This window comes from Scyliorhinus torazame, chromosome 17, assembly GCF_047496885.1.
Source record: "Scyliorhinus torazame isolate Kashiwa2021f chromosome 17, sScyTor2.1, whole genome shotgun sequence".
NCBI classification, from domain to species: Eukaryota; Metazoa; Chordata; class Chondrichthyes; order Carcharhiniformes; family Scyliorhinidae; genus Scyliorhinus; species Scyliorhinus torazame.
In genome coordinates, this window is record NC_092723.1 from 34,263,185 (window position 1) to 34,286,454 (window position 23,270).

The following is a 23,270-nucleotide window of genomic DNA, read 5'->3' on the forward strand; positions in this document are numbered from 1 at the left end:
CCTCCATTGTCCACTACTATATTCTTGGCCTCAAACGACACCCGCTTCCCCACCAGTATTGCCACCCCTCTATTCTTCGCATCCACCCCCGAATGGAATACCTGTCCTACCAGTCCCTTTCTTAACCTGACCTGGTCTGCCACCTACAACTGTGTCTCCTGAAGCATGACAACGTCTGCCTTCAGTCCCTTTAAGTGTGCGAACACTCGGGCCCTCTTAACCGACCCATTCGGGCCCCTCACATTCCACGTTATCAGCCGGATTGGGGGGCTTCCCCCCCCCCTTGCCGACTAGCCAGCTCCTTTTCTAGGCCAGTCCCGTGCCCCCGCCTCCCGCACCCTCCAGTCCCCTAGACGGGGGACCCCCGCCCCGACCTCCTCTTCTGTTTTCAGTTCCCCCTCGGCCAATGCAGCTGCAACACTATTTCCCCTCCCCCCTCCCCCCTCTCCGCCCCCCCTTCCCCCTCCCCCTGCTAGATCCATATCTAGCTCTTTTGCTCCCCCCATAACACTCCAGTAAGTCACCTGCTGACCCCGGCTTCCCCCGCATTCCCATTGACCCACCCCGTGTGGAAATCCCCCCTCCTCCTCCTCCCCAGCCATCGGTGTGCGCTCCTCCATCCCCCCCCTCCGACCTTCCCTAACGCGGGAAAAAGCCCGCTCTTTCCTGAGCCAGCCCCGCCCCCTCTGGCGCAGCTCCTGTTGCGGCCTTATCCCAATTCCCCCATCCCCGGGCCTCCCCTCCCTACAGCACCGGCGCCCACATTCCCTCACAGTCACCCCATCAGATCTCTTCCCCCATCCCCATCCATCGTCCAACCCGTGGAACATTCCTTACGCAAAGTTAAAACCCTGTATACAACCGACATCCCCCCCCACAACCACAGACCCTCAGTTTAAGTCCAACTTTTCAGTTTGTATAAAGGTCCAAGCCTCTTCAGGCGTTTCAAAGTAGTGGTGTCAATCCTGAAATGTGACCCACAATCGTGCTGGCTGCAGCATTCCGAATCTCACCCCCTTCCTATGCAGCACCGCCTTGGCCTGATTAAAACCAGCTCTCTTCTTTGCCACCTCCGTACTCCAGTCCTGATAGATTCGGATCACCGCATTCTCCCACCTGCTGCTCCGCTCTTTCTTGGCCCATCTCAGGACACACTCTCTGTCCACGAACGATGAAACCTGACCACTACCGCCCTTGGCGGCTCGTTGGCCTTGGGTCTCCTCGCCAGGACCCAATGAGCCCCATCTAGCTCCAGGGGACTCGGAGAGGCCTCCGCACCCATCAGCGAATGGAGCATCGTGCTCACATATGCCCCGGCATCGGCACCCTCCACTCCTTCGGGGAGACCCAGAATCCGGAGATTCTTCCTCCTCGACCTGTTCTCCAGGTCCTCAAATCTTTCGGCCCACCTCTTGTGCAGCGCCTTGTGCGCCTCCATCTTCAACGCCAGGCCCAAGATCTCGTCCTCATTCTTGGCGGCTTTTTCCCGCACCTGTCGGATCTTTACCCCATGGGCCTTCTGGGTCTCCTTTAGCCCCTCGATCACCGTCAGCAGTGGCGCCAGCACCTCTCTCTTAAGCTCCTCCATGCAACGCCTGAGAAACTCCTGCTGCTCCGGCCCCCATGCCGCTCGATCTCCGCCCTCCGCCATCTTGTTTTTTCTCCCTCGCTTCTTTCGCTGCTCCAGAACCGCTTTTTTGACCGCTCCACTTCTGGTCCACTCCATATACTATGGAAGGGGGACCTTGCTCTCACCTTCCCACACGGGAAGTCGTCGAAAAATTTCCGTTGGGGCTCTTCTGGAGAGCCCAAAAGTCCGTTCTAGCGGGAGCCGCCGAAATGTGCGGCTTAGCTTCGCATCGCCGCAACCGGACGATTTCACATTGTTCTTACCAATATGAAATCCACATTTGTGTGAAAAAATGTTGAAAATACCAATTAAGTTGCAAGGCTCAACTTCTCTAACATAGAAACACTTTAATCAGTTTAGACATTTGGAAATGTTCAGAAATAAATGAGAAACCTTCAATAATTACAATGTTCAAGCAACTGCATGTATTTAGATTCATGCCCAGATCTGAGGAGAAAAAAATAGCAGTCTGTTATTTGTTTATTTTTAAATCACATTTCAATTGGTTTTCTAGTGGACAACATAACGAAACCTTATTGGCCAGGAGAGTTTATGACAACAGCAAGTGAAAGTGAAAGTCACGGTGGGTCAGAGAATCTGAAGGTCGAAACCATGGCAAATATTGAACTTCACCGAGAAAAACTCAATCATCTGGAAGAAAAGCCGAAGGAGAATGGAGATACTCTGTACAAAGAAAATGCTTTAACATCATTGCCTAACCCGACTGCACAACCTCAGAAAGGTAACTGCTGTTGAAAATCATTTCATTTGTGCAAACTTTGGTTAGAAATTAGCATCTTTTGGCAGGTTGGTTTATGGGGGCGTTGATCCATTTTATGTGGATAGTGACGAAGGAATTGTGCCCATTCACAACTGAGTTTTCACAAGCTTTTGAGCAGAGATTTGCACAGATTGGACGTTTGATCCAGTGCAACTCACTTCCCCCTGTGGCATATGTGAGCAGGGCAGAAAACATTGAGGCACTTCAAACAATCAGATTGAAGGACCTTCACTGAGACACACAGAGTGTAAATCAGGATGTGTAAACCAGGAAGTAGAGTTTAGATTTAAATCACAGAGGCTGGGATTTTCCAGTCCTGTCATCAGTGGGCATCATCGGTGGGGAATGGGAAAATTCTGCCAGTACAGAAAGTACAATAAAAGAGAGGAAATGAAACATGGAATTGAGAGAGATAAAACTTACAGACAGACGTAAGCAAAAAAAAAAAAATTATTAAAACCTCCTATGCTTGTGAAACTCTTAAGAAAGGGGACTTCATATTTGTTAAAATGTAACTTTCAGGGCCAGACAATGGGCGGGATTCTCCGCGCCAAAATCATGCTCGGCTCAGAATGAGGCGTCAGACCTGCGATCGAGTCCGACGCCTTCCCGCGATTCTCTGCGGACCGGAGAATCACTGTAAGTCGGGTGGTCGGCGCGGCGCCGGTCGGGAGCCATTGAAAGAGGACCCCGCGGCAATTCACAGCTGGCAGCTGGCCGAGTTCCCGCCGGCGTGATTCACTCATGATTCCACCAGGCGGGAGCTCGGAGTGGCGGCTGCGGGACCCAGTCTGCGGCCGCCCTGGTGGGGGGGGGATCCGTCACAGAAGGGGACCTTCAGAACGGCCAGGCTCGCAATCCGGGGCCACCGATCGGCGGGCACGTGCAATCTGGGGGTGGCCTATAGAACAAGAACAAAGAACAAAGAAATGTACAGCACAGGAACAGGCCCTTCGGCCCTCCAAGCCCGCGCCGACCATACTGCCCGACTAAACTAAAATCTTCTGCACTTCCTGGGTCCGTATCCTTCTATTCCCATCCTATTCATATATTTGTCAAGATGCCCCTTAAATGTCCCTATCGTCCCTGCTTCCACTACCTCCTCTGGTAGCGAGTTCCAGGCACCCACTACCCTCTGCGTAAAAAACTTGCCTCGTACATCTCCTCTAAACCTTGCCCCTCTCACCTTAAACCTATGCCCCCTAGTAATTGACCCCTCTACCCTGGGGAAAAGCCTCTGACTATCCACTCTGTCTATGCCCCTCATAATTTTGTATACCTCTATCAGGTCGCCCCTCAACCTCCTTCGTTCCAGAGAGAACAAACCGAGTTTATTCAATCGCTCCTCATAGCTTATGCCCTCCATACCAGGCAACATTCTGGTAAATCTCTTCTGCACCCTCTCTAAAGCCTCCACATCCTTCTGGTAGTGTGGCGACCAGAATTGAACACTATACTCCAAGTGTGGCCTAACTAAGGTTCTATACAGCTGCAACATGACTTGCCAATTCTTATACTCAATGCCTATATATTGTTTGGGCCGGCTTGCTCTGTGGGGCCACCATGTTGCGCAGGGCCGCCGTCACAGGCGACCGCCACGCACATTCGCGAATCCGTGGCCAGAAGTGCAGGGCCCCGTATCGGCAGCCGGGGCTGCGTAGACTACTCCGGGGCCCTGTAAGCCCCTTTCAAAACGGAGAATCACTCTCGACTTTCTCCAGGAAAGTCCAGAGTGATTTACGCCCGTTTTCTCGCGGGCGTGGGGACATAGCCCCATTTTCGGAGAATTCCGCCCAGTAGATCTGGGGCGAAATTCTCCCCCAACGGCGGGATGCCCGCCGACTGGCGCCAAAGACGGCGCCAATCAGACGGGCATCGCGCCGGCAAAAAGGTGCGGAAGTCTCCGCATCTTTGGCGGCCTAGCCCCAACATTGAGGGGCTCGGCCGACGGCGGAGGGATTTCCGCCCTGCCAGCTGGCGGAAATGGCGTTTGTTGCCCCGCCAGCTGGCGCGGAAATGCGGCGCATGCGCGGGAGCGTCAGCGGCCGCTGTCAGTTTCCCAGCGCATGCGCGGGAGCGTCAGCGGCCGCTGTCAGTTTCCCGCGCATGCGCAGTGGGGAGAGTCTCTTCCGCCTCCGCCATGGTGGAGGCCGTAGCGGAGGCGGAAGGGAAAGAGTGCCCCCACGGCACAGGCCCGCCCGCGGATCGGTGGGCCCCGATCGCGGGCCAGGCCACCGTGGGGGCACCCCCCGGGGTCAGATCGCCCCGCGCCCCCCCCCCCCAGGACCCCGGAGCCCGCCCACGCCGCCTGGTCCCGCTGGTAAATACCAGGTTTGATTTACGTCGGCGGGACAGGCAATTCCTGGGCGGGACTTCGGCCCATCCGGGCCGGAGAATCCAGCGGGGGGTCCCGCCAACCGGCGCGGCCGGATACCCGCCCCCGCCCAATCTCCGGGAGCGGAGACTTCGGCGGGGGCGGGGGCGGGATTCACGGCGGCCAACGGCCATTCTCCGACCCGGCGGGGGGTCGGAGAATGACGCCCCTGAATGCGCCAGCACAAGGGGCGCGATTCTCCACTCCCACGCTGGTTGGGAGAATCGCCTGGGCCGCCGAAATTTCCAGGGACGCCGGTCCGACGCCCTCCCGCGATTCTCCCAAGCGGCGGGAACAGGCCGGTCGAGTTTCGCGGGCCACAGGCCGGAGAATTGCCGGAGATACCCAAAATGGCGATTCTCCGGCACCCCCGCGATTCTGAGGCCCGGATGGGCCAAGCGGCCAGGCCAAAATGGCAGGTTCCCCCCGGCGCCGTCCACACCTGGTCGCTACAGTCGTGGGCGGTGCGTGAACGCTGGGGGGGGGCGGCCTGTGGGGGGGCGAGGGGGGATCCTGCACCGGGGGGTACCTTGAATGTGGGGTGGCCCACGATCGGCGCCGCTTTTACGTGGGCGACAAGGCCTGGCGCGGGTAGATGATGCGGCCCCGATACTGGTCCATTGTCAGGGCCTGAATCGGTCGGGACCGGGGCCGTTCCGCGCTGTCGTGAACCTCGACGGCGCTCACGACGGCGCGGCCACTTCGGCGTGGTGGTGGAGAATCGCGCCCTATCTCTTTCTGTTTAGTAGCTAAGTACAACCAGTTCACACCCTAACTTGGATTTCAGGACAAAGTCTATCGGCAAGGTATTGTTCTCACAGAACTTGCGTGGAGCAGTGTAACTTGGACTGCAAGTTCCAAATTTCCATGTTTTTTAAAAGAAATTTTGAGTACCCAATTCATTTTTTCCAATTAAGGGGCAATTTAGCGTGGCCAATCCACCTATTCTGCACATCTTTAGATTGTGGGGGCTAAACCCACGCAAACACGGGGAGAATGTGCAAACTCCACACGAACAGTGACCCAGAGCCAGGATCGAACGTGGGACCTCGGCGCCGTGAGGCAGCTGTGCTAACCCACTGCGCCACCATGGTGCCTGTAAATTTCCATGTTTAACTGCACATGTGTGCACTCCACAAAATGCTATCTTATTCACTCCTCCATAATGATGAACACTGATAACCTCATCATTATCCTCAGCACAAAAGCTGGGCTATTAATTTATGGGACAGGAGCTATTGCTCCTTGACATTTCTGTCCCATTCAATGACCCTCTGTTAAGAAGGAACCATGTCTCATCCTGATCATCTTAGTCTCCAACCTATTCCGCCAATATATTGAAGTTGCTCTCAAAAGTAGGAATCAGCAGTTCACCCTGTGGAAAATCACAGCTTCATTTGCCATCCTACAGGTCTGCAACAGTATATTTGAATACCAACATGCTGTGTAACTTTACTATGAATGAATTTTATTCCAGCATTTTGATATTTTAAACCTTTCAATTTCCAATCATGAGACTGAAACTGTAACTAATAAAGATATGGGGCGGGATTCTCCCAGCCCGGGACTGGCACATGATTCTCTGCGGAGCGGAGAATCGGTGCCATTGGTGCTGGCGCGTTTGGTGCGGAGCCGGTCATGGGTCGCTGTACGCGGCAGGGCCGTCGATTCTCCGGCCCAGGTGTGCCAAGCGGCCGCTCTAAAAAGGCAGAGTGCCGCCGCCGCCGTCCACACCTGGTCACAGCCGGCGGCAACTCTGCATGCAGGGTCGGGGGGGGGGGGGGGGGTGCTGTGGGGGAGGGCGGGAGGCTCCACCCCGGGGGGTGCCTCCAATGGGGCCTGGCTTCGCGATCGGGGCCCACCGATCGGTGGGCCGGCCTCTCGCTCCCTGGGCTAATTTTCTTATGCGTCGGCCTCTGAACGCCTGCGCCATGTTGCATCGGGGCCGGCGCGTTGAGGGAGCCCACCACGCATGCACGGGCTGGCGCCTGCGCCACTGCGCCTGTCCCGCGGCGCACAGTTCACGCCAGGGTGGGAGGCTGGCGTGGCGTGAACCACTCCAGCGCAGTGCTGGCTCCCTCTAAGGGCCAGAATCGGTACTCCCTGCGGCCCAGGATTCTCCATTTGGGAGACGGGTTTTCACAGTAATTTCATTGCAATGTTAATGTCAGTCTACTTGTGACAATAAAAAGATTATTATTATTGTATTGTTCTCCTGCCAGAGCTGAATTGCACTCATGCCTGGAGCACAAATCAGGAAGCGATTCCCAATCCTTAGCCATGGAAACTTATACATGGCGAGGATTGCGAAGAATTCCCTAATAAAGGGTCTCTGGTGGAGGTCTCTTTAATCAGGGAGTCTCTAGTCGGGGGTATTGGGGGGAGGTCTGATGGGGGTGGGCTGGTTAGGCCTTGCAATGTGGGGGACAAGATGGCCCTCATATGGGCTTTGGGGCAATTCCCTTAAAGGGTTACTACCTTGGCCCACCACGAGTCCACCGCATCAGGTACACTCTTGTCAAGGACTGCACCATTCTTGGCCTTCGTGATTCCTAGCCCAGAGGACCGGAAAATCATGAGGGCCTGGAAAATATGGTGCTTGGCCCATTAATAGGATGCAAATTGAGCTTAGTGGCCTATTTGCATCCTCCCGCTGGTGCTGGGCACTGATCCCATTTTCTGCCCGACTGTATTCTCCTCCACTCGCTGCCGGTAGCAGATTTCCCGATGTGGCGGAGAATACAGCCCTATGTGCCCTGATGAACAAAGTTATCTTAATCCTTAGAAAAGTTTAGATTGTATCATTATTTGTGGTGCTTGCTTTATTTGTTCTTGTTCATAGACTCGACTCATAAAAGTTGTTATAGAGTCATTAAAAACAGAAGAGGCCCTTTGGCCCATCGAATCCGCACCAACAAAACTACATTAAATCTACACTAATCCCACTTCCCAGCACTTGGCCCACAGCCTTGATCGTTATGACATTTCAAGTGCTCATCCATGCACTTAACATTTGTGAGGTTTGCTGCCTCTTCAACCATCCCAGGCAAAGCATCCCAGATACCCATCACCCTCTGAGTTAAAAAAATATTTCCTCAAATCCCCTCTAAACTTCCTGCCCCTCACTTTTCGTGTCATCTGCAAACTTACTTATCATCCCCCCACATTCTCATCTATATGTTGATCCATTGTTACTCAGTAGTATCTCTCAGCACCTGATAACCCACTTTATAACATTTCCGATAGTCCAGAAACCTGGGTGCTTTTAAAAAATCATTTTATGGGATGTTGGTGTTGCTGGCAAGGGCAGCATTTGTTGCCCATCCTCGTTGCCCTTCCTTTTGCCGTCTGATGGACGCATTAGGGCCAAACTGATAGTCATTCCTTACTTCTAACATGCATTTTAGCTGTGACCTTTAACAGTTCTTTTTATCAGTCTTGGTTGACAAGATTACAACTCTCACAGGCATTTTGTTCCCTCTGTTACAAAAATGGTTCATCATTAATCTGTCAAATGTCAAGTCACTTTTATTGTACAGATATTTGTGGTAAAGCATGGGAAATAAACTGCGGCTTTCAATAAAATTGTGAAATGTTTTCACCCTCCTTTTGAAACTTACAGGCATTCTGAAAAATAAGGCGTTACCACTCTTCTCAGAGAAGAACAGCATCAACCGAATTCACAATGAACTTTCCAATCATAGACCAGCCACTGTCTCCTCACGAGCATCTTCGGTGGGATCCAGTGAAGGCAGCCGGTCAGGGGGTGTAACAAAGCTGAGGCAAACAACAGGGGAGCAAATGAATGGAGTAATGCCTATACCCATGAGCATTAAAACAGGCACGGTGGATGAAGATTCGTCAGGGTCCGAGTGAGTGTCTCTTCCACGCGTCCCTCAAGGCTAATTAATAAAAACACGTCACAGAAGTCAATTTGACCAAATCACTGGAGTAAAAAAGCATGACATATTTCTAAAACCCCTAGTAATGTGGAGGATATTACTTCAATTTGTACAGTTTTTTCTGGTGCTGGGATCCAGTTGTTGCTACCCAAAAGCTTTATCAATATTTCTGGCCCAAAGGAGCACAGAGTATGAAATATTTAAAACCCAGGGACAATTAAGTCGACAACTTATATTGCAAGAAAATATTGGTCTTAAAATTATAGTTTTAGAAAAGGCCTCTTCAAAATAAATGAGTTAAATGCCTCTGTCAAAATATGAGCAAGACCTTCAACCAAATATATTAAGTATTTATAAACATTATTCCATTATGTAATTTCAGGATCAATTTTTGGAAAACATTCTTTTTATATACTTCTCACCTGGAATAATCTTCTGACCTATGTAATTCAGCTTATTATTGATTGGCTTTATGTAGATTATTTATTTGAAGAATATACTGTAGTAATTGTGCAGGTCAAGAGTTTGAAGGTTGCAAAGAGGTGAAGATATTATGGGCGTCATTCTCCGACCCCCCGCCGGGTCGGAGAATGGCCGTTGGCCGCCGTGAATCCCGCCCCCGCCCCCGCCGAAGTCTCCGCTCCCGGAGATTGGGCGGGGGCGGGAATCCAGCCGCGCCGGTTGGCGGGACCCCCCGCTGGATTCTCCGGCCCGGATGGGCCGAAGTCCCGCCCAGGAATTGCCTGTCCCGCCGACGTAAATCAAAGCTGGTATTTACCGGCGGGACCAGGCAGCGTGGGCGGGCTCCGGGGTCCTGGGGGGGGGCGCGGGGCGATCTGACCCCGGGGGGTGCCCCCACGGTGGCCTGGCCCGCGATCGGGGCCCACCGATCCGCGGGCGGGCCTGTGCCGTGGGGGCACTCTTTCCCTTCCGCCTCCGCTACGGCCTCCACCATGGCGGAGGCGGAAGAGACTCTCCCCACTGCGCATGCGCGGGAAACTTTCAGCGGCCGCTGACGCTCCCGCGCATGCGCGGGGAAACTGACAGCGGCCGCTGACGCTCCCGCGCATGCGCCGCATTTCCGCGCCAGCTGGCGGGGCAACAAACGCCATTTCCGCCAGCTGGCGGGGCGGAAATCCCTCCGGCGTCGGCCTAGCCCCTCAATGTTGGGGCTAGGCCGCCAAAGATGCGGAGACTTCCGCACCTTTTTGCCGGCGCGATGCCCGTCTGATTTGCGCCAGCTTTGGCGCCAGTCGGCGGGCATCCCGCCGTTGGGGGAGAATTTCGCCCAAGATTACCTTATTTTTGCAAAGAAAGCTTTTCACTAACACCTTGCACGAGATGCCCATTAGGGTGATATTACGTTTTGATGTCACAATATTTGGCAAGTCATGAAGATCAATTTAACATCCTGTTACAGTCGTTTATTTATGCAGTGAAATTAAGTTTACAGAGCACAGAAAATATCTGCAGAAGCCATGGGCTAGATTCTCAACTTGACACCAGGGCATTTAACTGGGGTTGTTCTCCTAGGAGAAGTAAACGGAAATTCGACAGCACTTTTCGAAATCATGAGGTGCCTGGACATAGGGAGAAACTGTTCCCATTGGCAGAACAGGAGGACAATGCTTTAACGTAAAACAACAAAAGAAGCAACAGTGACACGAGGAAAACCTTTTTTTACACAGAGCACGGCTGGGACCTGGAATGCGCTACTTGAGAAGTGTGGTGGAGGCAGGTTCCTTTAAGCCTTCAAAAGAGATTTGAATAATTATCTGAAGCAAAAAGATTTTCAGGGTTAGGAGCAGGGTCGGAGGATATGAGACTAGCTGAGCTGCTCTCCCAGAGAACCAGCACAGACATAACAGGCCAAATAATTTGTTTCTGTGCTCCAACCATTCGATAATTCCATAAGCATTTTGGGATTTGCTTGCTTTATCTTTAAGAAGCAACACAAAATTTGGCATAATCTATGCTCCGTAGCATCTTTGATATCACTGAACTAAAGTCTATCAAAGAAACTGCTTAATGATCTGAATAGATTTTTCTCGTTCAAAGCATTCCACACTTATCGCTCAATATTGTTCTTTTTAAAAAGCAAGGCATTATTTTCATCCCTGAATTTGACACACATATATGTTCAGTGCTATAAATTAAAATTTATATATATACATCTCTTATTTATGAATTATAAACTAATTTATGTTCCTTTTCTCTCCTCATCAAACTTGTAGATTTCTATTTTTTAATTTTCTCCATTGAAACATTTGCACAGTTGATTTGAAACAATATTTCACTGTCAGCCATATACTTCCAACTATGAAATGCACAGTTGATTTCCATCACACTATTTTCAGCATATAAACATGGTCATGCATTTTTCTTTTCCTTTTGTCCTTTTCACACTCAGTAGCAGTGATGAGACCTCGATATGACTTCTCTTGTCAACATAGGACACGATGGATTGCTAACGTTGCGATCACTTCAGACAGCACTGGTAACATGATGTGCCTTGTCCCAAGGAACAAAGCTGCACATAAGCAAATTCTCTAACGTGGAAAGGAAAGAAACTGCCGTCATCCAACATGTGCGTTTGGAAGAAATGACTTGTTATTGTCAGTGCCAAATCATGCTGAGACGCTGTTCTGTTTGCCCGCAGTACTGTGGACAAAGTGGGTGCTTGGAGACTACCTTACAAAATAATCAAAACGCACCCAGACATACTTCAGGAGCAGTGAGGACAGAGCACAGAACAATTAAAATTCAAAGAAGCAAATTCGAGCTTCAGAATTTCATGTTCTCATACAATGTGCAGAAGAACGGAAGAATTAAAGCTTCAGGGAATTTATTGTAACTACTGTTTATATGATAATTCGTGATATGGTTCATGGTTATAGCCCTGTGTCAAAAACTCCCCTGGACAATCTCAACCACAAGCTCATTTGACTCTTTGACTCAGCTTCAGGTTGTAAGAGACACACATTATATGAATAATATCAATTGCCTTACAATAAGGTAACAGAACAGGTAACTATGGCAATCCTAAGTTTAAACCTAGTTTTTTTTTGATGGACAACGAAAAGCATTTCATTATATTAAAATTAAGCAAAGGTTTTGCTGCACTGAATATTTGGCTTTTTTAATTTTATCAATCAAATATTCAGTACAGTGGTAATTAATCCAGTATTTTTTACAGAAACACAATTATTTTGGTACTTCTTAGGAACTGATGAATGGTGGAGTAAAAACATTCCTTGGCCTGCTTTATTTGGTAATGATAAATCTTTATTTACAATCCAAAAATCCAGTTTGCTGTTTTATTAATGGGTGTTTGGTACCTTTTTTATGCTATTGAGTTTGTCTTTGGGGGGAAACTATATTTGTCACAGGTTGCGCATCTGGCAGGCCCCTTTAATTAGCTCCCACCATGGGCGGGGCGGTGTGCTGCAACTAGACAAGTACAAGCTGGTAAACTTTAACCACATTCACTACATATCAGGTAAGGAAAATTGCCTTTAGTCACATGGCCTTCATGCTCCAACTGTAGTGGAGTTGTCTTCAGACCAATGCCTACTTAAACATTTTTTTTTACAAGACAGTTGTTTGTAGATATTTTGATATAATTTGTAAGTTGTCTTGAGGGAAAATGTGTGCTGTACATGCTTTTCTGTTCGAAGTTGGTTAACATAGTCCTTAAACGAAAAGTTAGTAGGAAATCCAGGATGCTTTATTTAAAGAATGCTGCTCATTTTTTCTGTTAATATGATGTTTGTCGATATTGTATAGATTCAATGTTTTCACTGAACGCAAAGGCAAACACTATTTCATGTGAAGGAAATTTGATGATTTTTCCACTGTTGTCATCACCACACAGGACAAGAAAACGAAATGCTTTCTAACAATGAATTGTACAGTGAATTCCTTAATGTACATACTGTAGGTTTTTAAATAAATGTAGTTGAAACAGACACAGTAACTTGAAATTGACAGCGGTATGGCAGATTATTTTATCCTGTGATGGGAGTTGTTTTCTTCCCTGATTTTAAAAATGTGTTAATATTCTAATACAATTTCAGAGTTAACTCATTCCTTTCTGATACTTTCCCAATATGTTCCTGGATGTACAATTACTAATATTAATGTTAAACAATCACATCTGTGCTGTTTTCTTGCTGCTTTAAATGGGAAATAAATATGAGCACTCCTGCCCCTTAAAAGCATCATGAACCTGATCGCTACTGAAATGAGAATCTGGGCAGCACTCTCAGGAACATAAGACAGCGTAGGACTGGGAAACACTTGCAGGTTCATTGCAGCGTGTAATTTTGCAACTGCACTTGTGATACATTTTCTGCAAGGGAAAAATAACAAGTTAGAGTGGAATTCTTTCCCTGCCCAATATTTGCAGGCATTAACGATTCCAAATGTTTAACAGAATATGCCATGTTTTGCTGTCGGAGTTCACCGTTATTTATGGTGCAACAACTTCAGAAACGAATAGCTTCATTGTCAAATGCAGATATCTAAGCATTGCTGTCCCAAGGCATGCTGTTCCGATTTTAACTTTGCAAAGATGGCACCTTGCTGAACATTAAAATGTATCGAGTGGCATGAAGTTATTGTATTTGCATTGTATATATGAATTAAACTTGCCACAGAAAATTAAACTGGTGGGACAGACTAAGGCCTAGATTTCTGTCTGCAGGGCAGGAGCGCATATTCAGGTGATTTCCTGGCTTGGTGAAACCAGCCTTTAGAAATGGCTGCCTGCAGGTGGGATCTTTGGTTGGGGGAGGGGAGGCATGCGGCAGGCTGAAACAGGAGTCAGGGTGGGCAACCCGGGAGCAAATCAATAGGCTGCCAGGTGGGGAAGCGGGCTGGGCGCAAGGCCTGTTTCTGTGCTCTGGCAGTGTTTAAATAAATAATAAAACATCCCTCCAGACCTCATCCCACACTCCCTATACACAATCTATGCCAACCAATTTCTCCTATGTATTGGGAAGGCTTGTTTCTGTGCTCTGGCATAGTGTTTAAAGAAGCAATAAAACATCCCTTCAGACTTCATCCCTCACACTCCCTGGGCGAAATTCTCCCCCAACGGCGCGATGTCCGCTGACTGGCGCCCAAAACGGCGCCAATCAGACGGGCATCGCGCCGCCCCGACATTGAGGGGCTAGGCCGGCGCCGGAGGGATTTCCGCCCCGCCAGCTGGCGGAAACGGCGTTTGTTGCCCCGCCAGCTGGCGCGGAAATTACATCCCCGGGCGGCGCATGCGTGGGAGCGTCAGCGGCTGCTGACAGTTTCCCACGCATGCGCAGTGGGGAGAGTCTCTTCCGCCTCCGCCATGGTGGAGGCCGTTGCGGAGGCGGAAGGGAAAGAGTGCCCCCACGTCTCAGGCCCATCCGCGGATCGGTGGGCCCCAATCGCGGGCCAGGCCACCGTGGGGGCACCCCCCGGGGCCAGATCGCCCCGCGCCCCCCCCAGGACCCCGGAGCCCGCCCACGCCGCCTTGTCCCGCCGGTAAATACCAGCTTTGATTTACGTCGGCGGGACAGGTAATTTCTCGGCGGGACTTCGGCCCGTCCGGGTCGGAGAATTGAGCGGGGGGCCCGCCAACCGGCGCGGCCCGATTCCCACCCCCGCCGAATATTCGGTACCGGAGACTTCGGCGGGGGCGGGATTCACGGCGGCCAACGGCCATTCTCCAACCCGGCGGGGGGTCGGAGAATGACGCCCCCATGCCAACTTAATGCCCCTCTACCTACCCTCATAGCCCTATATCAACTTAGTGTCAACTCATGCCACCCCACCAAAATGTTGCCTTTTCCCCCATCATGGCAACTCAACTAGTATCATTGGACAGTTCCTTGACAGGTTTGACAGTTCCTGGATAGGTTTGACAGTTCAATAGCTCTTTAACATTTCCTGAACAGTCGGACATCTCTTTTTCTACTTAATAATAACAATAATCGCTTATTGTCACAAGTAGGCTTCAATGAAGTTACTGTGAAAAGCCCTAGTCGCCACATTCCGCCGCCTGTTCGGGGAGGCCGGTACGGGAATTGAACCCGCGCTGCTGGCATTGTTCTGCGTTACAAGCCCACTGTGCTAATCCAGCCCCTACTTGACAATTCCAATGAGTTTGTGCGTAAATTGTGGCAAAAAACAGGGCTTTGTCTTTGTTTTAATTATGTTATATGTGTCATATGACAAACAATCCCTTTGGTTCTGACAATTAACTATTTCAAATATTGAGTCTCTTATCTTCAGGATTCACGTGGAGGTGATTTTAAAAGAGAGAGAAAAATACTATTTTATTTTCATTTTTACAATCAAAATGTTTTTTCCTTTTCCTTATTTTTTCTGTGTCTAATTTGGTATTGAATTCATGGGCGTCATTCTCCGACCCCCCGCCGGGTTGGAGAATCGCCGGGGGCAGCCGCTGACGCTCCCGCACATGCGCCGCCCCGACATGTCATTTCCGCGCCAGCTGGCGGGGCAACAAAGGCCGTTTCCGCCAGCTGGCGGGGCGGAAATTCCTCCGGCGTCGGCCTAGCCCCTCAATGTTGGGGTTCGGCCCCCAAATATGCGGAGCATTCCGCACCTTTGGGGTGGCGCGATGCCCGTCTGATTGGCGCCGTTTTGTGCGCCAGTCGGCGGACATCGCGCCGTTTCAGGAGAATTTCGCCCCATTTCTCCAATTGTCACTTCCTTCTCAGTCCATGAGTTGATAAATTGCACAATCCTTCAATATGATTAATTAAGGAGATACATTATAGGAAGCGATTCTCCCTGGCCATTAGCCCCAGCTGTGATTCCTGCAGGCCCATTGAATCGGGCCTGAGGCCCAAAACGGGATTCTCGCCAGACGTAAAACCAGTTTCGGGCATCCCAGCCCACTCCCTGGGCGAGATCAGGTTCTCATTCAGAGCGGGTGAGAACCTGATCGCAACTTATTAGATTACATAGAACATACAGTGCAGAAGGAGGCCATTCGGCCCATCGAGTCTGCACCAACCCACTTAAGCCCTCACCTCCACCCTATACCCATAACCCAATAACCCCTCCTAAACGTTTTGGATACTAAGGCCAATTTAGCATGGCCAAACCACCTAACCTGCACGTCTTTGGACTGTGGGAGGAAACCGGACCACCCGGAGGAAACCCACGCAGACACGGGGAGAACGTGCAGGCTCCGCACAGACAGTAACCCAGCGGGGAATCGAACCTGGGTCCCTGGCGCTGTGAAGCCACAATGCTATCCACTATGCTACCGTGCTGCCATTAGCATCCATTCCAATCTCATAGCGATATTCAAGTGGAATTCTGCGGCCTTCTGGGATTGTCTTACTGCTCCAATCTGGAAGTCCCATGGGCACAATCACTATTTGTCCCTAAAAGCAGGGGTCAGGTGCCAGGGACATCGAGGGGGGTGGGGGGGGGGGGGGGGACAAGGAGATGACTATCCTCTCTGTGCTTACTTACAGAGTGATTCAGGGGGTTCTTCAGGGGAGGTGTTGGGGTTGGAGGGGCTTGGGCTGGAGGGGCTCAGGCTGGGGGTCTTTCCCAGGATGGGGGTTGTGTGGCAAATCTTCCCTCTGTCGCCTTCAACCCTTCGATGTCTCTCCCAGCATGTCATGTTCAATGCTCTGTCAAATGAAGATGAAAGCTTTCCCTTTGAAGTGTGGAAACATTTGAAGTTCATTTTTCACATTCAATTTCAAACTTTTCAAACTTCTGGACTCGCTGAGAAGCCTAAAATCTTTGAACTGCATTGTTTGCATTCAAGTTCATGGTCCATTACATTTCACAAGCATCTTGATCGACAGGTCCATACTATTTAATTTAAAAAATCGTTCCATACTCAGGATCAACCTATGGAACCTTCACTGGGCTGCCTCCAATGCCAGAATGTCTTTCCTTAGGTAGGAGGACCAAACCAGACAAGGTCTGACTAGTGCCTTGTATAGTTTTAGCAAGACTTCCTTTTTTTATACTCCATTCCCTTTGAAATACATGCCAACATTCCACTTGCCTTCCCTCTTACCTGCTAAATGTGCATGCTAGCTTTTTGAGATTAATGTATGAGTAACCCCAAATTCCTCTGTGCTGTAGTTCTCCCCATCTAAATAATATTCTGTTTCTTTATTCTTCCCAGCAAAGTCCTACATTATTAGTTTCCTACATTACATTCCAAATTTTGGCCCACTCACCTAACCTGTCTATATCCCTTTGTAGACTTGGTGTACCATCCTCACCACTGCCTTCCCACCTATTTTGTGTCATCTGCAAACTTATCAATAATCCATTCACTTCCCTCATCCAAGTCATTAATATATATATTGTAAATAATTGTGGCCCCCAGCACTGATCTCTGTGGCAATCCACTAGTGACAGGTTGTCATCCTGAAAATGCCCCTCTTATCCCAACTCTGTTTTCTATTAGTTGACCAATCCTTTGTCCATGGACTCTTATCTTATTAAGTAACCTTTTGTGCTGTACCTTATTGAACACTTTTGGATATCCAAGTTTATTATATATACTGGTTCTCCTTTACCTACCCTGCTTGTTACCACCTCAAAATAATTCTAGTTAATTAGCCAGGTATGATTTCCCTTTCATGAAGCCATGCGGAATCTGCTTGATTGTATTTCTAAATGCTCTGCTATTACTTCCTTTATAATGGATTGTAACATTTTCCAAAGACAGATGTTGGTCCGGATTCTCCGCAGCCCAGCGCCGAAATCGCCTTTGGCGTGGGGGCGGAGAATACACTTTTACGACCGAATCGGGCCCTGAGCTGCTCCCACGATTCTCCGGTCCCTGGAGAATCGCTCTCGCGTGATTTACGCGTCTGGGGGCCATTGCCAGAAGCCCTCCCAGCGATGCTCCGGTCCCGACCGGCCGAATTCCTGCCACCATAGTTATAACCACGTTTGGCCGGTCGGGATCGACTCAGTCCGCAGCCGCCCTGGTGGGGGATCAAGTACCGGGGAGGGGGGGGGGGGGGGGGGGTCTTATGGGTGGCCGGGGTGGCATCGGGCGGGTTTGATGGAGCGGCGTGGGGCAGATCATTGGGACATTCATTGTTGGTCCAGGTTCGCCGGCTGAGTCCACCATCGCATTCGGCGCGGCCGCTGGAAACCGCCGGCGTGCGCATGCGTGGACTTGGAACCGAAAGGGCAGGGGCCCGTTCGCACAGCAAACGCACTCCAGGGCCTTACCAGCCTACTGCAGGTAAGTGAATAGGTCTTAATTTTTTTAAGGAACGTCTGGCATGAAACGCCTGCGCTTTTATGCCGGTGTGGGGATATAGGCCCATTTTTGGAGAATCCAGCCCGTTACCTGTTTTTGTCTCCCTCCCTTTTTGAATATTGGCAGTTTTCCAAGCCTCTGGCACTTTTACAGGATTTAAGGATTCCTGGAAGGTTACTACCAGTGCATCCACTATCTCTGTAGCTACTTTCTTTACTATCCTAGGATGCAACCCATCGGGTCTGGGCGATTTGCCGGCCTTTAGCTCTCTTAGTTTCCCTAGTACATTTTCTCCAGTGGTAGTTATATTTATTTCCTCCTCCCTTTTGCCCCTTAATTATTTAGTATGTTTGGAATGTTATTGGTGTCTTCCACCGTGAAGACTGACACAAAGGTTAGGTGTCCCAGCCAGTGGGAAAATCTGATTCTCACTGGCGCTAGGAGCATCTTTGACGTGCCATTCCATGACACGTAGGATTTTTTTTACCCTCAATCAGGTTTTCAGTGCAATTCAATCTCGATCTCAGAATGCTATTGCAGTGCCCCCCCCATTGGAAATCACTGTTAAGGCCCGCCTGCCCACCCCAATCGCTGGCCAGCCTCCCACTGGCCCCCTACCTCTCATTCCCCCATTCAGGCCCCACCCCTTGGTAGTGCTGACCTGGCAGCTTGCAGTCTGAGGGGTGGGGAGGGAGTGAATACCCTCCCTACAAATGCCTCCAAGGTTCAGAGGGGGGACCTTAATTGGAGATGGGGGTCAGAGGGACTTGTGCTGTACTGGAGGGGCTCAGATCTTGTGATATGGGTTGTTTCACTGCTTTTCCCTTCTGCAGCCTTCAAACCCTTTAAACAGTCAGTCAGTATCTAAAAATTAAAGTAATCTGACAATAAAGTGGAAGTCTACCCATCTGGAGCCTTAAACCTTTTAAATAGTCAGTCAGTATCTCAAAAATGCAGTTCACTCATAAAGTGAATGTGTTCTCATCTGTAGCCCAAAAGTTCAAAGATCTGTATTCCCTTTAATGTGGTGAAATCCTTTGAAGTGGCGGTTTTCAGTCAATTTCAATGCCCTTTAAAGCATGTTCGCATGCCTATATAGCTCTGAAGGGATCCATTAACTCAGGGGAGCAGCTGGTTTTCTAACTGCAGTTTCCCCCCCAAAGTGGCTGTCTCTTTGTTCTCAAGTGCTCTTCCGAGAAAGAGCAGGTGCTGCCCCCAGGCGATTCACACTGGGTTTGACGCTCAGTGCAAATCCCAATTTTGGCCCGATGCCTGATTCACCAGGCCATCACGAATCCCGTCACTAACGGATGGCCCAGAGAAGTCCGGCCAAAGGATTTATTTAACCTCTCTCTTCCTTTCAAATATTTAAGACGTTCTTACTGTCCACTTTTGCATTATTTGCCAGTTGACCCCCACAGTTTGTCTTCTTCCTCTTATGCTTTGGTCGTCTTTTATTTTTTAAAAACTTTCCCAATCCTCCGGCTTACCACTTATCTTTGCCACATTATATGTTTTTGTAATCAAAAGAGAAAATGCTGGAAAATCTCAGCAGGTCTGGCAGCATCTCTAAGGAGAGAAAAGAGCTAATGTTTCAAGTCCAAATGACCCTTTGTCAAAGCTGCTGTGTTTGTATATGTTTTTGTTTCAGTTTAATATTACCCTTAATGTCATTGGTTAACCATGGTTAATTTATTCCCTTCCTAGAATCCTTCTTCCTCCCTGGGATATATTTACATAGACTTACATAGAACACACAGTGCAGAAGAAGGCCATTCGGCCCATCGAGTCTGCACCGACCCACTTAAGCACCTCACTTCCACCCTATCCCCGTAACCCAATAACCCCATCCAACCTTTTTTTGTCACTAAGGGCAATTTATCATGGCCAATCCACCTAACCTGCACTTCTTTGGACTGTGGGAGGAAACCGGAGCACCCGGAGGAAACCCACGCAGACACGGGGAGAACGTGCAGACTCCACACAGACAGTGACCCAGCGGGGAATCGAACCTGGGACCCTGGCGCTGTGAAGCCACAGTGCTAGCCACTTGTGCTACCATGCTGCCCTTTGTTGTGAGTCACGAACTATTTTCATAAACATCTGCCATTGCTAGTCTAAATCTTTTCTGCTGAACTCCTTTCCAAGACCACTCCTGCCAACCCTGCCCTCTTTCCTTTGTAATTTTTGTTATCCTTATTTAAGTTTAGCACACTTGTTTCTGAACCACGTTGCCCACTGTTGAACTAAATGCTACCAGGTTATGATCACTGTTTCCCAGGTAGATCTTCAACTCTGACATGTCTATTAAACCTGCCTCAGTACACATACCAGATCCTAGATAGCCTGATCACTGGTTGGATCCATGACATATTATTCTAGGAAATTGTCCCAAATGCACTCGGAATTCTTCCTCATGGCTGTCTGCGAATTTGATTTTCCCAATTCACATGAAGATTAAAGTCACCTGTGATAAATGTACTGCTTTTTTTACATCACTTCATTATCTCCTGTATAGCTACTGTTGGTGGGACGATAGACTACTCTCAGCAGTGTCTTCTGCCTCTTATTTCTTAGCTCAACCCATATGGATCCATATCTTCTGATCCAAGATCATTTCTTGCTATCGTATTTATTCCACCTCATACTAACTAACAAAGCTTTCCCACCATTCTTTCCCTCCTGCCAGCCCTTACAAAAAGTCATACCCCTGAATATTTAATTCCCAGCTTTGATCCCCTTGTACCCACATCTCTGTAATGGCTACAAGATTATACCCATTAACCTCAATTTGTGCTGTTGATTTATTTTGTGTCGAATACCATGTGCATTTAAATAAAGAGCCACTAATTTTGCCTTTTTACCATTTTTCCTCCTTTGACCCTATTTGCCACATCCTTTTGCTTTGTGAGCCTATGCATCCTCTCTCCATCCCTCTATTTAAAGTTCTCTCTACTTCCCTAGTTATGCAATTTGCAAGAACACCGGCCCAAGGTTCAAATGCAGGCAGTGCCAAAGATACAGCCCCCATTTTCCCCAGTATTGATGCCCAAAACCCACTTGTCCCACACCGGTCTTGAAGCCATGTATTCATCTAATTTTATGTACCCTGTGCCAATTTGCACTTGGCTCAAGTAATAATCCAGAGATTATGGGCTGGATTCTCCGGTTGGCGACGGGCCGAAGAATCCAAATTCATGGCAGAATCGGGTGTGCCATCGCTTTTGCAATGCTCCGCCCCCTCCAAAGCGTATCCAGCCTGAGGCCTGCCCCCCGATGCTCCGTCCCCGACCGGCCGAGTTCCCGACGGCATGGGTCTCTCATGGTCTCACCCGTCAGGAACTCAGCGTGGCGGCTGCGGACTCAGTCCAGCACTGTGGAGGGGCAGTCCGGAGCGTGTGAACCGGTCGAAGGGGGGGGGGGACTATTTCACAGGTCAGGTCTACAAGTGGCCTCCGCCATGAAGCACGGCACGGCCGCTGCAGTGCGCATGCGCAGCCATGGACCCGGCAATTCTCCAGGCCGTATCGGCAGCTAGAATCGGGTGCTCTAAGCTGCCTTCCTGCTAGCTCCCAGCAAAATGGGGAATCCGTGGCCGTTTTGAGACAGTTTTCCTGAGGTAAAACGCCACTGTTCCCACGCCGGTGTGGGGACTAGTCTCCAAATCAGAGAATCCAGCCCTAAATCCTTTAATTCTGTTGTTTTGGTGCCTAGTTCCTCAAACATTCTAAGCAGAACCTTTTTCCTCATTCCACCGATGTCGTTGGTACCTACATAAACCATGACAACGGGATTCTCCCTTTCCACTGCAGGTTTCTCTCCAGCCTGGAGCAGATGTCCCAAACCCTGGTACCGGGCAGGCAACACAGCCATCTGGACTCTGGTTCCTTGCTAGAGAACAGTGTCAATTCCCCTTACTATACTGTCTCTTACTACCACTACAATTTTGTGTGCTCTCTCCACTTGAATGGCATTCTGTACCACAGTGCCATGGTCAGTCAGCTCCTCCATCCTGAAGCCTCCACTCTCATCCAAACAAGCTGAACAAACCTCAAGCCTGTTGGACGATTGCAGAGGCTGACACTGCTGCACTCTGGGAATCCTTGGGCGGGATTCTCCAGTAATGGGGCTACATCCCCATGCCCATGTAAAAACACCTGGAATAAGTCCAGGGTGATTTCTGCGATTTCCAGGGGGCTAGCAGGGCCCCAGAGTGCTCCTCGCAGCTCTGGCTGCCAATACGGGGTTCTGCACTTCTGCAGGGGTTCACGCGTGCGCAAGGCTGTGGCTTGTGTTGGCCACCCCGCGCAACTTGCCGACCCACACCGTGGACCGGCACCAAGAAGACAGAAGCCCCCCCTAGATTGCACGTGCCCGCGGTGGCCCCCAATCGGAACTCTGGCCATCCTGGAGGCTCCCCACCGTGACTGATCCCCTCACCCCCCCCCCCCCCCCCCCCGCCCCCCCCCCCACCCCCCCCCCCCCCCGGGCTGCCGCGGACTCTATGCAGAGTGCCTGCCGGGTGGAACTATGAGAACCATGCCAGCGGAAACTCGGCCAGCTGCAATTGGAGAATCGCTGCGGGGGCCTTTCAATGGCCTCCGACCGGCACCCTGCGCACGCCCGATTTGCGGCGATTCTCCAGGGACCGGAGAATTGCAGAAGTGGCATCGGATCTGATCTAGGGTCTGAAGCCCAATCTCCGCCCCTTACCTGCCTCAGCTATAGTCACCCAACTCCATCCCTGATCACTTTCCAAACAGAAGACCCTATCCTTAGGGGTGTGACCACCTCCTGAAACAAAGCATCCCAGAAGCTCTCTCCATATCTGGGGCGTCATTCTCCGACCCCCCGCCGGGTCGGAGAATGGCCGTTGGCCGCCGTGAATCCCGGCCCCGCCCCCGCCGAAGTCTCCGAAGGGAGAAAAGTTGGCGGGGCGTTAATGGCGCCGCTGCCGCGGAGAATGTCACGGGTCTGCGCAAGGCAGCCGATTTTCGGCCTGCCGATATTCTCCCTTCCGGATGGGCCGAAGTCCCGTCGACGTGATGACCGTTCACGTCGACGTGAATCAAACCTCCTTTTCATCGGCGTGACCCGGTGCTCCAGGCTCACGCCGACCAGCGAGGAGGTGAGTGACGGCCTGGGGGGTTGGCTCTGGGCAGGAAATGGCGTGGCCGCAGACTGATTGCGTGAGGAGAGGTGTGTCTCGGCTTGTGTGTGTGTGTGTGTGTGTGCGGCGGCGGGGGGGTGGTTAGAGTAGGCTGGGCTCCGGGGGAGTGCCGGGAGGGGGTCCGTGCTGGTGTGGAGGTTGGGGGTTGGAGGGGGTC

At 50.4% G+C, this 23,270-nt stretch overlaps 1 protein-coding gene across 5 annotated transcripts in view; it reads left to right on the forward strand.

Annotated features, from left to right (window-relative positions):
* The window catches only part of celsr2 (cadherin, EGF LAG seven-pass G-type receptor 2), a 430,851-nt gene extending 418,181 nt beyond the window's left edge, over window positions 1-12,670 (forward strand). For 2 of the 5 annotated variants that reach the window (XM_072480304.1, XM_072480306.1), the window contains exons 33-35: window positions 2,145-2,372; window positions 8,408-8,657; window positions 10,922-11,091. In XM_072480304.1, coding sequence (XP_072336405.1) covers window positions 2,145-2,372; window positions 8,408-8,657; window positions 10,922-10,949 — 506 coding nt within the window. In that variant the 3' untranslated portion in view covers window positions 10,950-11,091. The other 3 variants (XM_072480305.1, XM_072480307.1, XM_072480308.1) reach the window with 3 other exon arrangements.
* The last annotated feature ends 10,600 nt before the right edge of the window (window positions 12,671-23,270 follow it).